The sequence below is a fragment of the Hyperoodon ampullatus genome, assembly GCF_949752795.1.
Source record: "Hyperoodon ampullatus genome assembly, chromosome: 19".
Taxonomy (NCBI): Eukaryota; Metazoa; Chordata; class Mammalia; order Artiodactyla; family Ziphiidae; genus Hyperoodon; species Hyperoodon ampullatus.
Window position 1 is genome coordinate 30,115,345 of NC_136932.1, and position 16,748 is coordinate 30,132,092.

At 42.9% G+C, this 16,748-nt stretch overlaps 1 protein-coding gene across 1 annotated transcript in view; it reads right to left on the bottom strand.

The window, feature by feature from the left end:
• The window catches only part of LOC307067921 (RAD52 motif-containing protein 1-like), a gene marked incomplete at both ends in the record, with an annotated part of 408,529 nt that extends 393,812 nt beyond the window's left edge, over positions 1-14,717 (bottom strand). Inside the window, 3 exons of the mRNA XM_079725543.1 lie at positions 13,770-13,949; positions 14,330-14,509; positions 14,697-14,717. Coding sequence (XP_079581669.1) covers positions 13,770-13,949; positions 14,330-14,509; positions 14,697-14,717 — 381 coding nt within the window. The remainder of the gene's footprint in view (positions 1-13,769; positions 13,950-14,329; positions 14,510-14,696) is intronic.
• Between the last annotated feature and the right edge of the window lie 2,031 nt (positions 14,718-16,748).

Sequence of the window (16,748 nt, forward strand, 5' to 3'; positions counted from 1 at the left end):
ACAAAAACGTAGCCGATTATTATATAAGAATCATATTCACCCAATATATCAGAAGTGAAAACTGAAATTAAATTGATTCCAAAAACATAATCTAATAAACTCTTCAACAAGAAAACACCAACGATAAGAATAATAGTCCATATATTTTGTCTGCTTGCTATGTTTCAGGCATAGTTCTAAGTTTTTTACATTCATCATCTCATTTACTCTTACAATATCCCCCATTAGGTGATAAGCTGAATTACTAACCCTATTTGCAGATAAAGAAATTGCAGCTTAGAGATATTAAATACCTTCAAATGTCTCTGGCTAGAAAAACCTAAAATTGCAACAACAACAAAAAAATCTAAGAGCCAATGTTAGGACTCAAACACAGGTGACCAAGGCTTGTAATCACCACACTATTCTGTATGATAAGCAAGCAATTGAGGAAGAACTGGATCAACACTTTCAGTATGAACTGAGGCAAGTCATTCTACATCACTGCTGCTGTGAAAGCATCTGGTGAATGAAAGAATATGTAATGTTTTAGATAACCATTATTTTCATCCAATCAACTTTTCATATAAGTTTATTTGCTCAATGAAACTGAAGCACTTCAAGGACAATCAAAAAGGTCTTACCTAAAACCACAATCAGCAGTTTCTGGAATGCATCTGTCATAGCCTTCTGAATAGCAAGCTTCTGGGTTACCTTCCTTTTCATAAGGAATGCTAATGACCCTAAATCCAACCAAAACAGATGAATTTAAAATGCCTGTCTGCATAACTGATTTCTAGGTTATGTGCTTAAAACTAAAAATGCATCTGTGATTCTTAGATCATTAGCTTAGTGATTAAGGGCAGGCACAACACTGGGGTATGGGTGAATGTCTCTGTTGTAGGTATACCCTGGCTTGGCACATTTTTACTGCTCAGATCTATTCTGAAAGTTCCTAAAATACTCAATGGGAAATGCAAACCAAGAACGTGGCACAAATCTCATACTACTCACAGATTTCAAATGGACAAGCTGAGGCTGCACTGCTACAGACCCTGCTCTCCTGTGCATAAAGGGCTGGATTCATACAGTGAGATAGATTTGGTGGTAGTGCAGATGATCTGGCCTCTCCTCAACCATCACCCACTCAGGTGGATGGTGGAGCCTCCTCCACTCCATTCGCTAACAGCCCTGCCTCTGACTTAAAACCCTAAGCCCAAGTGCCATGGATCCTAGGAAAAAACTCAGTACCAATCGGAATCCTCCTTCTAGGGATCTACATTTACTTTTTCTGCTCAGGCCCTTCTATAGGAGGCAAAGGACTGCATATTTACACAAGAGTTTATTTCAACCTTTAGACAACGACTTTGTTGGGATAACTGAAGGCCAGAAGACATCTGTATCTGAAGGACTGTTTTAGCACAAAACAAATTATTAACCAAAAAACAAACCAAAAAACCCTAATTTTCCCCCCTCCTAAGCTTCTTTGCAGGCAGTCAGTTCTAAAATTCTAAAGTTTAAGGTGCTGTCAGGTATTGCCTAAGATAAAAACCTATATTGTCAGGCAGAAAAATTCTGCCCAGGTCATTAGTTGCCTGGCAAAGGTGATTATGTATCTGAAAAGTTGAGTTTCAGAAAGAAAGGAAAACAGAGAAATCCCACTCCCTCACTCCCCACACACACACATACTGGAAAACAGACCTTCCTACAACTTATCCAAAGGTTCCTCAGCCATGCCAACTCCAGGACTCCTGCACTCGTGGGAGGAAAACACCACCTCTAAAGCACAAAACAACTTCAGGCTTTGCTTCTGAAGTGGGGTCACAATATCTTCATTTTCCCTTTCTTCAAGGTTAGAAAGATGCTGAAGCTGTTAGGATTTTGAATTAAAGGCTAGACTTCAAAATATTCTGTTGTTAGAAATAAAAACTAAACTCCAGCAATCCCAGGTAATAGTTTAGGTATGCTATAGCTTCAAAATCAAGTGAGACTTGCAAATGAAAGACTAGATATGGACAACTATTTTTTATTATATACCATACAAATACTGGAGAAAATTATGGACACCACTGTCCAAGTCATTGAGATTATCACTAATTCTAGGTGGCAGGCCAATGCTCAGATACTTCCATTTGGAAGCCTCTCACATCTCCTCCCCATAGCCCTGTTCTATTCTTCTCTCTAAAATCTAGGAGTTCAATGTTGAAAGGAGTCTGCTTAGTCAAAGAAAATCTACCGAGTTTACCTTGATGATCCTTTTTGAGCACCCACTGAAACCAAAGTAGTAATTTGCCAATTCTTGGCATCTGGAGCTGTTTAGGGCCAGCGTATTATGTTGAATCGCCTTATGTCTGGTGCCGAGATGAACCTAAAGACATAAAAGACCTAAAAATATCACAATCCTACATAGAGACTTATTTTGGATATACCTGAGATTTATCAATACCAAGTTCATAGAGTGGTTGTGAAGATTAAGTAGGACATTTTAAGCAATGAGTTCACAGTCAGCCCTAAATAAATGTTATTTTTTTTTCTTTTTCTTTTTTTTTTTTTTGTGGTACGCGGGCCTCCCACTGCTGTGGCCCCTCTCGTTATGGAGCACAGGCTCCGGACACGCAGGCCCAGCGGCCAGGGCCCACGGGCCCAACCGCTCCGTGGCACGTGGAATCCCCCTGGACCGGGGCACGAACCCGCGTCCCCCGCATCGGCAGGTGGACTCCCAACCACTGTGACACCAGGGAAGCCTATTATTTTTAAGTCAGTACTTTTCTGCATCATTTCCAGGGCCCTTGATTAACCAGAAGGTTCCCTGACCTCTGGTGGTGAAAGTGATGATGAAAGCAACCAAGGAAGCCCAGCAGAAGCCTATTATGGGGCTGGGGGTAAGCAAAGGAAGTGAACTCTTTTAGTCGTCTCATCCTGTAGTCCCTGCTTGAGAGTATGAGCTGAAGAGGAGATAAGATGGACCTGCCACTGAATTAGGACCTTAATCTGCAGCACCCCCTCCCAAGTTACTAAACCCTGTTAGAAGAGGGAATACGTATACCTCTATAAATATAAATAAAGCAACCAAAAGAATTAGAGGTTCATTTGCATTAACAAGCTTCTTTGAGAGTGCAAATACTTCCAGTCTTAACTCTCTAAATAACTTACATATTACTGTGGATTTTTTCACCACTAGTTCTTTCTTAAATGTCTATTTCCACTTTGAACAGGGTGTAGTATATAAATATAGTCATAAAAATTCAAATAATACAAATAAAGTCAAAGCATTGTTAATTCTTTATTGATTTCTTTGTGCATCTTCCTCTGTCACTAGTTTATGAGCTCCTTAAGTGCTTGAAGGAACCATATATTATTCTTTGCAAAAACAAGCATAGATCTTGGCATATAATAGAGGAGTGGCATAGGGAGGGTGGGAGGGAGACGCAAAAGGGAGGGGATATGGGAACATATGTATACATATAACTGATTAAATTTGTGATAAAGCAAAAAATAAAAATAAAAAAAAATAAAAAAAAAATAAAATAAAAAAGAAATCACCTCCTTGTTCATCTCAAAAAAAAAAAAAAAAAAAAATAGAGGAGTGATGTTCTGTTGATTGAGTGAATGAATGAGTACATAAGAAAATGAAATTACTTTCTCCAACTGAAGCTGCCTGCTGGGAAGGAGAAATGAAGACAAATTTTTAAATGTTGTGTGTCACATGGGAGGCTAGGCCCTGTATGGTGAGTCATAATGGAGCTGTCCTGGACAATTAGGAAGCTTCAGAAGGGCTCTGAGCCCCTGGGTAGTAGAGAGAGTTGACATCTTGGATAACCTTGTCACAGTTCTTGCTGGCAAACATTTCCCTTCATACTACTGAGAAAAACTCAGATATATTAGGCCTTTCCTTCATTTTATTTTAAGATGTTATTCTCTTTTCTGTATTTATAAAAAAATACAGGGGAAAAAAGATAAGAAGTATGTACACCTGCCAATGAATAACAGAACACATAATTGGAACTTCCCTGCTGGTGCAGTGGTTAAGACTCCATGCTCCACCCCCGAAGGAAGATGGCAGAAGAGTAAGACGCGGAGATCACCTTCCTCCACACAGATACATCAGAAATTCATCTACACATGGAACAACTCCTACAGAACACCTACTGAACGCTGACAGAAGACCTCAGACCCCCCAAAAGGCAAGAAACTCCCCACATACCTGGGTATGGCAAAAGAAAAAAGAATAAACAGAGACAGAAGGATAGGGACGGGACCTGCACCAGTGGGAGGGAGCTGTGAAGGAGGAAAGGTTTCCACACACTACAAGCCCCTTCGCGGGCGGAGACTGCAGGTGGCGGAGGGGGAAAGCTTCGGAGTAGTGGAGGAGAGCAGAGTAACAGGGGTGTGGAAGGCAAAGCGGAGAGATTCCGGCAGAGGATCGGTGCCCTCAGGCACACACCAGCCCGAGAGGCTTGCCTGCTCAGCCGCCGGGGCGGGCGGGGCTGGGAGCTGAGTCTCGGGTATCCGGTTTCAGTCGGAGCACAGGGAGAGGACGGGGGCTGGCGGCAGGAAGAGAGCCTGAAGGGGTTAGTGCACCACGGCTAGCCCGGAGGGAGTCCGGGGAAAAAGTCTGGAGCTGCCAAAGAAGCAAGAGACTTTTTCTTCCCTTTTGTTTCCTGGTGCACGAGGAGAGGGCATTAAGAGGGCTGCTTGGGGAAGCGCCAGAGATGGGCGTGAGCCGCGGCTAAAGGCGCGGAACCCGGGGAAGAGCGTGGGATGCTGGGGCTGCTGCTGCCGCCGCCACGGGACCTGTGTGGGAGTGCGGATCAATGTCCACCCCGACTTCCGGGGGGCCTGTGCACCCCTCCACCTCCGGGGTCCCGGGACCGGGGGATGGCTTTCCCGGGAAAGCGCACAGAGCGCCTCGGTCTGGTGCAAAGTCACGCCGGCCTCTGCCGCCGCAGGCCCGCCCCACACTGCGTGCCCCTCCCTCCCCTCTGCCTGAGTGAGCCAGAGCCCCCGAATCAGCGGCTCCTTTAAACCCGTCCTGTCTGAGCGAAGAACGGATGCCCTCCGGCGACCTACACGCAGAGGCGGGGCCAGGTCCAAGTCTGAGACCCGGGAGCTGTGAGAGCAGAGAAGAGACAGGGAAATCTCTCTGTGCAGCATCGGAGGCAGCGGATTAAAGCTCCACGGTCCACTTGATGTGCCCTGCGTCTGTGGAGTGCATTAATGGACAGCGAATCATCCCAAATTGAGGAAGTGGACTTTGAGGACAAGATTTAAGACTTTCCCCCCTTTTCCTCTTTTTACAATGAATTATCCCAAATTAAGGAGGTGGACTTAGAGAGCAAGATTTCAGACTTCTCGCCCTTTTCCTCTTTTTACAACGAATTATCCCAGATTGAGGAGGTGGACTTGGAGAGCAAGATTTTCGATTTTTCCCCCTGTTCTCTTTTTGTGAAAGTGTATGTGTATTCTTCTGTGTAAGATTCTCTCTGTATGGCTTTGTTTCCACCATATGTCCCAGGGTTCTATCTGTCCGTTTTTTTTTCAATAATTACTTTTTAATTTTAATAACGCTACTATATCTTATACTTTACTCTACTTTACTTTACCTGCTCTTTCTTTTTTTCCTACCTTCCCTTCCTCCCTCCCTCCCTCTGCCCCTCCTTTCCTTCTTTCTCTCTTTCTTTCCTTCCTCGCTCCCTCTCACACTTCTTCCTTTCACTCTTTCCTTTTCTTTCATTCTTCCCTCCCTCCCTCCTGTCTGTCTTTCTTTCTTTCTTTCCTTCCTCCCTCGCTCCCTCCTTTCTTTCTTTCCATCCTTCCTCCCTCCCTCCCTCCTTTCTTTCTTTCTTCCTTCCTTCCTTCCTTTCTTTCCTTCTTCCATTCTTTCTCTCTCTCTTTCTTTCTTCTCCTAATTCTTTCTTTCTACTTTTTCTCCCTTTTATTCTGAGCCGGGTAGATGAAAGGCTCTTGGTGCTGCAGCTAGGAGTCAATGCTGTGCCTCTGAAGTGGGAGAGCCAACTTCATGTCATAGGCCCACAACAGACCTCCCAGCTCCACATAATATCAAGTGGCGAAAATCTCCCAGAGATCTCCATCTCAACACCAGCACCCAGCTTCAGTCAACGACCAGCAAGCTACAGTGCTAGTCACCCTATGCCAAGCAACTAGCAAGACAGGAACACAACCCCACCCATTAGCAGAGAGGCTGCCTAAAAACATAATAAGGCCACAGGCACCCCAAAACACACCACCAGACGTGGACCTGTCCACCAGAAAGACAAGATCGAGCCTCAACCACCAGAACACAGGCACTAGTCCCCCCCACCAGGAAGCCTACACAACCTACTGAAACAACCTTAGCCACTGGGGACAGACACCAAAAACAACGGGAACTACGAATCTGCAGCCTGCAAAAAGGAGACCCCAAACACAGTAACATAAGCAAAATGAGAAGATAGAAAAACACACAGCAGGTGAAGGAGCAAGATAAAAACCCACCAGACCTAACAAATGAAGAGGTAATAGGCAGTCTACCTGAAAAAGAATTCAGAATAATGATAGTAAAGATGATCCAAGATTCTATTTCCAAGATCCAAAATCTTGGAAATAGAATAGACAAAATGCAAGGAACAGTTAACAAGGACCTAGAAGAACTAAAGATGAATCAAGCATCGATTAAAAACACAAGAAATGAAATGAAAAATACTCTAGATGGGATCAATAGCAGAATAACTGAGGCAGAAGAACGGATAAGTGATGTGGAAGATAAAATAGTGGAAATAACTGATGCAGAGCAAAATAAAGAAAAAACAATGAAAAGAACAGAGGACAGTCTCAGAGACCTCTGGGATAACATTAAACACACCAACATTCGAATTATAGGGGTTCCAGAAGAAGAAGAGAAAAAGAAAGGGACTGAGAAAATATTTGAAGAGATTATAGTTGAAAACTTCCCTAATATGGGAAAGGAAATAGTTAATCAAGTCCAGGAGGCACAGAGAGTCCAATACAGAATAAATCCAAGGAGAAATACGCCAAGACACATATTAATCAAACTGTCAAAAATTAAACACAAAGAAATCATATTAAAAGCAGCAAGGGAAAAACAACAAATAACACACAAGGGAATCCCCATCAGGTTAACAGCTGATCTCTCAGCAGAAACTCTACAAGCCAGAAGGGAGTGGCAGGACATAATTAAAGTGATGAAGGAGAGAAACCTGCAACCAAGATGACTCTACCCAGCAAGGATCTCATTCAGATTTGATGGAGAAATTAAAACCTTTACAGACAAGCAAAAGCTGAGAGAGTTCAGCACCACCAAACCAGCTTTACAACAAATGCTAAAGGAACTTCTCTAGGCAAGAAACACAACAGAAGGAATATACCTACAATAACGAACCCAAAGCAATTAAGGAAATGGGAATAGGAACATACATATCGATAATTACCTTAAATGTAAATGGACTAAATGCTCCCATCAAAAGACACAGATTGGCTGAATGGATACAAAAACAAGACCCATATATATGCTGTCTACAAGAGACCCACTTCAGACCTAGAGACACATACAGATTGAAAGTAAGGGGATGGAAAAAGATATTCCATGCAAATGGAAATCAAAAGAAAGCTGGAGTAGCAATTCTTATATCAGACAAAATAACTATAAAATAAAGACTATTAGAAGAGACAAAGAAGGACACTACATAATGATCAAGGGATCAATCCAAGAAGAAGATATAACAATTGTAAATATTTATGCACCCAACATAGGAGCACCTCAATACATAAGGCAAATACTAACAGCCATAAAAGGGGAAATCGACAGTAACACACTCATAGTAGGGGACTTTAACACCCCACTTTCACCAATGGACAGATCATCCAAAATGAAAATAAATAAGGAAACACAAGCTTTAAATGATACATTAAACAAGATGGACTTAATTGATATTTATAGGACATTCCATCCAAAAACAACAGAATATACATTTTTCTCAAGTGCTCATGGAACATTCGCCAGGATAGATCATATCTTGGGTCACAAATCAAGCCTTGGTAAATTTAAGAAAATTGAAATTGTATCAAGTATCTTTTCCGACCACAATGCTATGAGACTAGACATCAATTACAGGAAAAGATCTGTAAAAAATACAAACACATGGAGGCTAAACAATACACTACTCAATAACGAAGTGATCACTGAAGAAATCAAAGAGGAAATTAAAAAATACCTAGAAACAAATCACAGTCGAGACACGACGACCCAAAACCTATGGGACGCAGCAAAAGCAGTTCTAAGGGGGAAGTATATAGCAATACAATCCCACCTTAAGAAACAGGAAACATCTCGAGTAAACAACCTGACTCTGCACCTAAAGCAATTAGAGAAAGAAGAACAAAAAACCCCGAAAGTTAGCCGAAGGAAAGAAATCATAAAGATCAGATCAGAAATAAATGAAAAAGAAATGAAGGAAACGATAGCAAAGATCAATAAAACTAAAAGCTGGTTCTTTGAGAAGATAAACAAAATTGACAAACCATTAGCCAGACTCATCAAGAAAACAAGGGAGAAGACTCAAATCAATAGAATTAGAAATGAAAAAGGAGAACTAACAACTGACACTGCAGAAATACAAAAGATCATGAGAGATTACTACAAGAAACTCTATGCCAATAAAATGGACAACCTGGAAGAAATGGACAAATTCTTAGAAATGCACAACCTGCCAAGACTGAATCAGGAAGAAATAGAAAATATGAACAGACCAATCACAAGCACTGAAATTGAAACTGTGATTAACAATCTTCCAACAAACAAAAGCCCAGGACCAGATGGCTTCACAGGCGAATTCTATCAAACACTTAGAGAAGAGCTAACACCTATCCTTCTCAAACTCTTCCAAACAATTTCAGAGGAAGGAACAGTCCCAAACTCATTCTACGAGGCCACCATCACCTTGATACCAAAACCAGGCAAGGATGTCACAAAGAAAGAAAACTACAGGCCAATATCACTGATGAACATAGATGCAAAAATCCTCAACAAAATACTAGCAAACAGAATCCAACAGCACATTAAAAGGATCATACACCATGATCAAGTGGGGTTTATTCCAGAAATGCAAGGATTCTTCAATATATGCAAATCAATCAATGTGATACACCATATTAACAAGTTGAAGGAGAAAAACCATATGATCATCTCAATAGATGCAGAGAAAGCTTTCGACAAAATTCAACACCCATTTATGATAAAAACCCTGCAGAAAGTAGGCATAGAGGGAACTTTCCTCAACATAATAAAGGCCATATATGACAAACCCACAGCCAACATTGTCCTCAATGGTGAAAAACCAAAACCATTTCCACTAAGATCAGGAACAAGACAAGGCTGCCCACTCTCACCACTCTTATTCAACCTAGTTTTGGAAGTTTTAGCCACAGCAATCAGAGAAGAAAAGGAAATAAAAGGAATCCAAATTGGAAAAGAAGTAAAGCTGTCACTGTTTGCAGATGACATGATACTATACATAGAGAATCCTAAAGATGCTACCAGAAAACTACTAGAGCTAATCAATGAATTTGGTAAAGTAGCAGGATACAAAGTTAATGCACAGAAATCTCTGGCATTCCTGTACACTAATGATGAAAAATCTGAAAATGAAATCAAGAAAACACTCCCATTTACCATTGCAACAAAAAGAATAAAATACCTAGGAATAAACCTACCTAAGGAGACAAAAGACCTGTATGCAGAAAATTATAAGACACTGATGAAAGAAATTAAAGATGATACAAATAGATGGAGAGATATACCATGCTCCTGGATTGGAAGAATCAATATTGTGAAAATGACTCTACTACCCAAAGCAATCTACAGATTCAATGCAATCCCTATCAAACTACCACTGGCATTTTTCACAGAACTAGAACAAAAAATTTCAAAATTTGTTTGGAAACACAAAAGACCCCGAATAGCCAAAGCAATCTTGAGAACGAAAAACGGAGCTGGCGGAATCAGGCTCCCTGACTTCAGACTATACTACAAAGCTACAGTAATCAAGGCAGTGTGGTACTGGCACAAAAACAGAAAGATAGATCAATGGAACAGGATAGAAAGCCCAGAGATAAACCCACGCACATATGGTCAACTTATCTTTGATAAAGGAGGCAGGAATGTACAGTGGAGAAAGGACAGCCTCTTCAATAAGTGGTGCTGGGAAAACTGGACAGGGACATGTAAAAGTATGAGATTAGATCATTCCCTAACACCATACACAAAAATAAGCTCAAAATGGATTAAAGACCTAAATGTAAGGCCAGAAACTATCAAACTCTTAGAGGAAAACATAGGCAGAACACTCTATGACATAAATCACAGCAAGATCCTTTTGAACCCACCTCCTAGAGAAATGGAAACAAAAACAAAGATAAACAAATGGGACCTAATGAAACTTCGAAGCTTTTGCACAGCAAAGGAAACCATAAACAAGACCAAAAGACAACCCTCAGAATGGGAGAAAATATTTGCAAATGAAGCAACTGACAAAGGATTAATCTCCAAAATTTATAAACAGCTTATGCAGCTCAATAGCCAAAAGACAAACAACCCAATCCAAAAATGGGCAGAAGACTTAAATAGGCATTTCTCCAAAGAAGAGATACAGACTGCCAACAAACACATGAAAGAATGTTCAACATCATTAATCATTAGAGAAATGCAAATCAAAACTACAATGAGATATCATCTCACACCAGTCAGAATGGCCATCATCAAGAAATCTAGAAACAATAAATGCTGGAGAGGGTGTGGAGAAAAGGGAACACTCTGGCACTGCTGGTGGGAATGTGAATTGGTACAGCCACTATGGAGAACAGTATGGAGGTTCCTTAAAAAACTAAAAATAGAACTACCATATGACCCAGCAATCCCACTAGTAGGCATATACCCTGAGAAAACCATACTTCAAAAAGTGGCATGTACCAAAATGTTCATTGCAGCTCTATTCACAATAGCCCGGAGCTGGAAACAACCTAAGTGTCCATCATCAGATGAATGGATAAAGAAGATGTGGCACATATATACAGTGGAATAATACTCAGCCATAAAAAGAAACGAAACTGAGCTATTTGTAATGAGGTGGATAGACCTAGAGTCTGTCATACAGAGTGAAGTAAGTCAGAAAGAGAAAGACAAATACCGTATGCTAACACATATATATGGAATTTTAAAAAAAGATGTCATGAAGAACCTAGGGGTAAAACGGGAATAAAGACACAGACCTACTTGAGAATGGACTTGAGGATATGGGGAGGGGGAAGGGTAAGCTGTGACAAAGCGAAGGAGAGGCATGGACATATATACACTACCAAACGTAAGGTAGATGGATAGCGGGAAGCAGCCGCAGAGCACAGGGAGATCAGCTCGGTGCTTTGTGACCGCCTGGAGGGGTGGGATGGGGAGGGTGGGAGGGAGGGAGATGCATGAGGGAAGGGATGTGGGAACAGATGTATATGCATGACTGATTCACTTTGTTATAAAGCAGAAACTAATTTAAAAAAAGGTTATGAAGAACCTAGGGGCAGGATGGGAATAAGGATGCAGACCTACTAGAGAATGGACTTGAGGACATGGGGAGCGGGAAGGGTAAGCTGGGATGAAGTGAGCGAGTGGCATGGGCATATATACACTACCAAATGTAAAATAGGTAGCTAGTGGGAAGCAGCCGCATAGCACAAGGAGATCAGCTCAGTGCTTTGTGACCACTTAGAGGGGTGGGATAGGGAGGGTGGGAGGGAGGGAGATGCAAGAGGGAGGAGATATGGGGATATATGTATAACTGATTCACTTTGTTATACAGCAGAAACTAACACACCATTGTAAAGCAATTATACTCCAATAAAGATGTTAAAAAAAAAAAACACTCCATGCTCCCAATGCAGGGGGTCCAGGTTCGATCCCTTGTCAGGGAACTAGGTCTCACATGCATACTGCAAATAAGAGTTCACACGCCACAGTTAAGAAGCCTGCAAGCCACAACTAAAGGAGCCTGCCTGCTGCAACTGTGGAGCCCTTGAGCCGCAACTAAGGAGCCCACCTGCTGCAACAAAGACCCAGTGCAAACAAATAAATAAATAAATAAAATTGAAAAAGAACGCATAATTAAAGGAGGTAACAATTTCGGGGCTGTGGGTAGTAAACTAAGGCTCTGCATTAAATAAAGAAATCTAATACGAATGCCCTTTCCTCTCAACTCTATAGGGACTTGTAGAACATTTTCTTCTTTACTCTATCAGTGATGGGCTTTCTGCTGTGAAAATCTCAGTACCTAACCTTATGGAATGGTCTTAATGTCCAATATAAGAAAAGAACTCATTACTCACAACTGATACCAAGTAACTGTTTCATAATCTTTCCAGGACCATCTGTAATATCTGAGTGGTTATGTGAAATGGTTGCAGGGTCTGCAAATTAAAGAATGTCTGACACAAAATCAGTTCAATCCCAGGGAGTACAGCCAGGATTGAAGAGGGTTGTAAACAGGGCACAGAAGTGGGAGGTAGTGTACCTGGAGTCATATCTGAGGAGAGTTCTCAGATTCAATAAAGGTGAAATCAGTGAGTAAAGAAATATGGGTGAGAATAGGCAGCAAGATCAGTAGGAAGTAGCCAGAGTAAGAAGCCAATCGGAGAAGACACAATTATAAAGTGAAAGGTCTGGGAAATCTAAGCCTCACTCACTTATTCAGAGGAAATGAAAAGGTCCTTGAGAAAGGAATGGTGGCTGAATAGAGGCACATAATGAAATGTTAATTCTGGGGCAGTAAAATTGGATGGCATGTTAATATGGAATAAGGCTTCTACAGTGCATTAAAGAATATTTTAACCATTTTCTGGAATCTGAAGGGAGCTCTGAATAGGCAGTTTGAGAGTGATGGTGAGGATGAAGCCTCCTTTATGTTACATCTGAGAAAAGTTTGTCAAGCTCGGGACTTCCCTGGTGGCACAGTGTTTAAGAGTCCGACTGCCAATGCAGGGGACGTGGGTTAGATTCCTGGTCCGAGAAGATCCCACATGCCGCAGAGCAACTAAGCCCGTGTGCCACAACTACTGAGCCTGTGCTCTAGAGCCCATAAGCCACAACTACTGAAGCCCGTGTGCCTAGAACCCGTACTCCGCAACAAGAGAAGCCATCGTGATGAGAAAGCCATGCACCGCAACGAAGAGCAACCCCCGCTCGCCACAACTAGAGAAAGCTGGCGCACAGCAACAAAACCCAACGCAGCCAAAAATTAATTAATTAATTAGAAAAATTTGTCAACCTCACACATTTAAAATCCACATAAAAGTAAATATAAGGAAGTCTCTTGTGAAGATTTCTTAAATTAAGGGGCAGCATAAAATGGTATGGGGTTTAACATCAGTTAAGTTTGGGTTTGGCCTCTAGTTTCCACATTTACTGTCATGAACCTTAAGTAAGTCACTTAACCATCCTGAGTTGGAGTTTCTTCATCTAAAAAAAAGAAAGAAAGAACTGGGGAACTGGGGGATCAGTGGAGCAGTGCATCTGAGGGCATTCTGTATACCACAGTGCTGTAGAAACGTTGGCCTTTTTGTTTTTTCCCTGGGATGTAGGATCTTAGTTTCCTGACCAGGGATTGAACCCGGGCCCTCAGCAGTGAAAGTGCAGAGTCCTAACCACTGGACCGCCAGGGAATTCCCGATGGCCTATTAGTTTTAAATTCAGCACTTCATCCTAGTAGAGCGAGGAATTCCACATTTGGACCCACCTTCACTGGAGATGTCTGAAAAAGCTGCTTCTGGTCGCATGCCTTTTGGGCTCTGTGGGCATCCCTTGGTGAATAAAACTTGATGATGGCATAGAACCCAGGACCGGCCACTGCTTCATTTGGGAAGACTCGGACCGAATACAGAAGGCCAAACTGGGAGAAGACTGTGAACAGAGAATGCTGTAGGGTGGTCCCACGCTAAGTAAGTGCAGGAAATTTCACGCCCAGGAAACCAAACCACCCATTCCCTTATATTCCCCCAGCCCTTCGCCACAGGCAACTGTGGTGAGCCTGCAACTCCAAACACTTCTCATTTCATGAACACGTTTCCCTCTGAAATCCTAAGCTTCGAGAAGCATTAGGAGGCAATGTCGTCTGTTGGGAACTATCTCTCAAAACGCTATGGGGGCGAGCTGACTGCTCAGGTCGGCTCTAGAACTAAGATTCCTCTCAGCGGAGACCACAGGCAGATGAGGTGCTGAAGCAGTACCCCGGGGCGCCCAGTTACTGGGGCTTGGGGCGGCTTCCTCCACCCCTCCCTCCGCCCCGGCTCGGCTCACTTGCAGGTCCTCGGCCGTGGGTCCAGAGCTCAGCTCCCACACCAGCAAGGTTTTGTCACCCCCGATGGGAAACGCAAAAGGTACCAACTCCACCACCCTACCGTCACCGTGCGTGCGCGGCTCGGGGCGCAAGCGGACTGCGCCTGTGCACGCGAGCCCGCGCTTTTTTAAAACGGGAGCCTGAGGGGCGGAGCCAGCTTGGTGGGAGTGGGATGAGGGCGGTGCTTGGACCTCTCCCTCGCCCGTCACACTCCCGGCTTGTCTCTGCCTCTAGTTTCCCTTCTGCAACCCCCTCGGCCAGAAGTCTTGGAGTTTAGCGCTTCTATTCAAGTGTATTTTTAGCATAGAGTCCAAAGTGTGAGTTTACAGGATCGAATGGTGCGGACATCTTTATAGCAGCTGGCTTCATCTTCAAACTCTCAGAGAAGACTAGAGTACGAAGTAGTTAGCGCTAATAATCCAATGAACTTTAAAAATTTAGACTTCCCAACTCGGTGTGAGAAATGACCACCACAGATACAATCCTTCGACTTGAGTGTTTTCATGAGCCTTAAATATGCATATCAAGGTATAACTCATTAAAGCCATCAACAGTCTAATATGAAATTCTTAAAAAGCTTGTTTCTAGCCCATTTTCCTAAAGTACCCCCAAATCACCGAGCACATTTCACCATCCCCACCACGACTTTCTCCACCTCAATATATCAGACCCTTAGCTCCACCCATTACCTAGTTCTGAGCTCTTTTATTTCAAAAATTGTTGACTTTGGAGGAATTACTTGGATGTTGATACTGTTTCAAACCAATAACTATAGATTTATTATCTATATCATTATCCATGGCATTCATTGTATGTATCCATTTATTCATTGTATCCATTATCTGTGTATGGAGAAGATCCATAATCTTCTCCAGATAGATTATGAACCCCTCATGAACAATATTTACAGATTTATCATCCTTTTTCTAGTACCTAGCACATTCATACTCTATTAGGTACTCAAATATACTTGGGATTAATCCGTTGTGGAGCACAGGCTCTAGGCAAGCGGGCTTCAGTAGTTGCAGCACGAGGGCTCAGTAGCTGTGGCTCGCAGACTCTAGAGCACAGGCTTAGTAGTTGTGGCACACAGGCTTAGTTGCTCTGCGGCAGGTGGGATCTTCCCGGACCAGGGCTCAAACCCATGTCCCCTGCATTGGCAGGCGGATTCTTAACTACTGCGCCACCAGGGAACTCTGGAAGGTGGATTGCTTACCACTGGACCATCAGGGAATTCCCAGGATCAGCCTTTTAAAGAAGCAGCCCAGAGATGTTTGAGTGTAGAGGTCCACAGACCATATTTTGAGAAATGATATTTCCCTATGGACACCTTTCCTCTGGCAGCGCTTTTGAATGGCAGCTATGCTCTCTGATGCTGCACTGCCTGCAGTCTACCCAGCTTTCATTCCAGTGAGAACATTCCAGAGACCAACTAAGGATCAACTCCAGGTGTTTCTCCAGTCACCTCTGGGGCTGGCTGCATGTCACCAGCAACCAGTACCTTACCTGCTACCCAAGTACAGTGACACCTTCCAGATTTGTGACTCAGCTAGCTCTCCACCACGTTATTCTATGTAGACACCACCCCCCTTTTACAAAGCCTTGGACACCCATAAGCCTATTTTAAAAACAGGAGTAGGGCTCCAGGACTTCTCCAAGTACAGGTGGTGCCTCCACACCATACCTGTATACGGACACATGTTGGATAGTGTTGGTTGGCTCTTGACACCCATTTCTACCCCCTTCTCTGCAGGTGCTAGAAGCCTGGGAACTGTATTTCACAGATCCCCTCGATAGCTGGGTTCTGCCAATAAAATGTACTTGTGTGAAATTTGGAAGGTGGAAAGCAGATGGAAATCATTCTTTCCTCCTCTGCAGTAGACACCATATTCCCCATTTAGTCACACCCTTGGGGCTTTGGGGCTGCAATGACCTCATCAGTGGTTTCCCAAAGTTTCCTGACTTCTGAGTGGCAGCAGCAGTTTTGAGTCTATGGGAAGCAGCTGTGGTGGAGTAACCTGAAGGCTAGTGCTACAATGCCCCCATCCCCAACTTTCACCGCCATTAGCCCCCTCAATGACAAGCACCAACTGTTTGGATATAATCTCCTTTTCTTTCTGGCATTTTTTTTGCTTGAAATATCTAGAGTGTTTTCTATTTTCTTGTCTATGGTAGTTTAAAAATATGTCCGCAAATTCTTTGACTCTTCTTTCTTCAAAAGCTGGAGTCTAAATCCCCTCCTCTTGAATGTGAGCTGGAACGAGTGACTGACCTCTAACCATGCTATGTGGCAGAAGTGGTGCTATGTGCCTTCTGAGGCCAGGCCATAAGAGGAATGACCTCTGTCTCTCTCCTGGACAGCTCCCTCTGGAGGAAGCC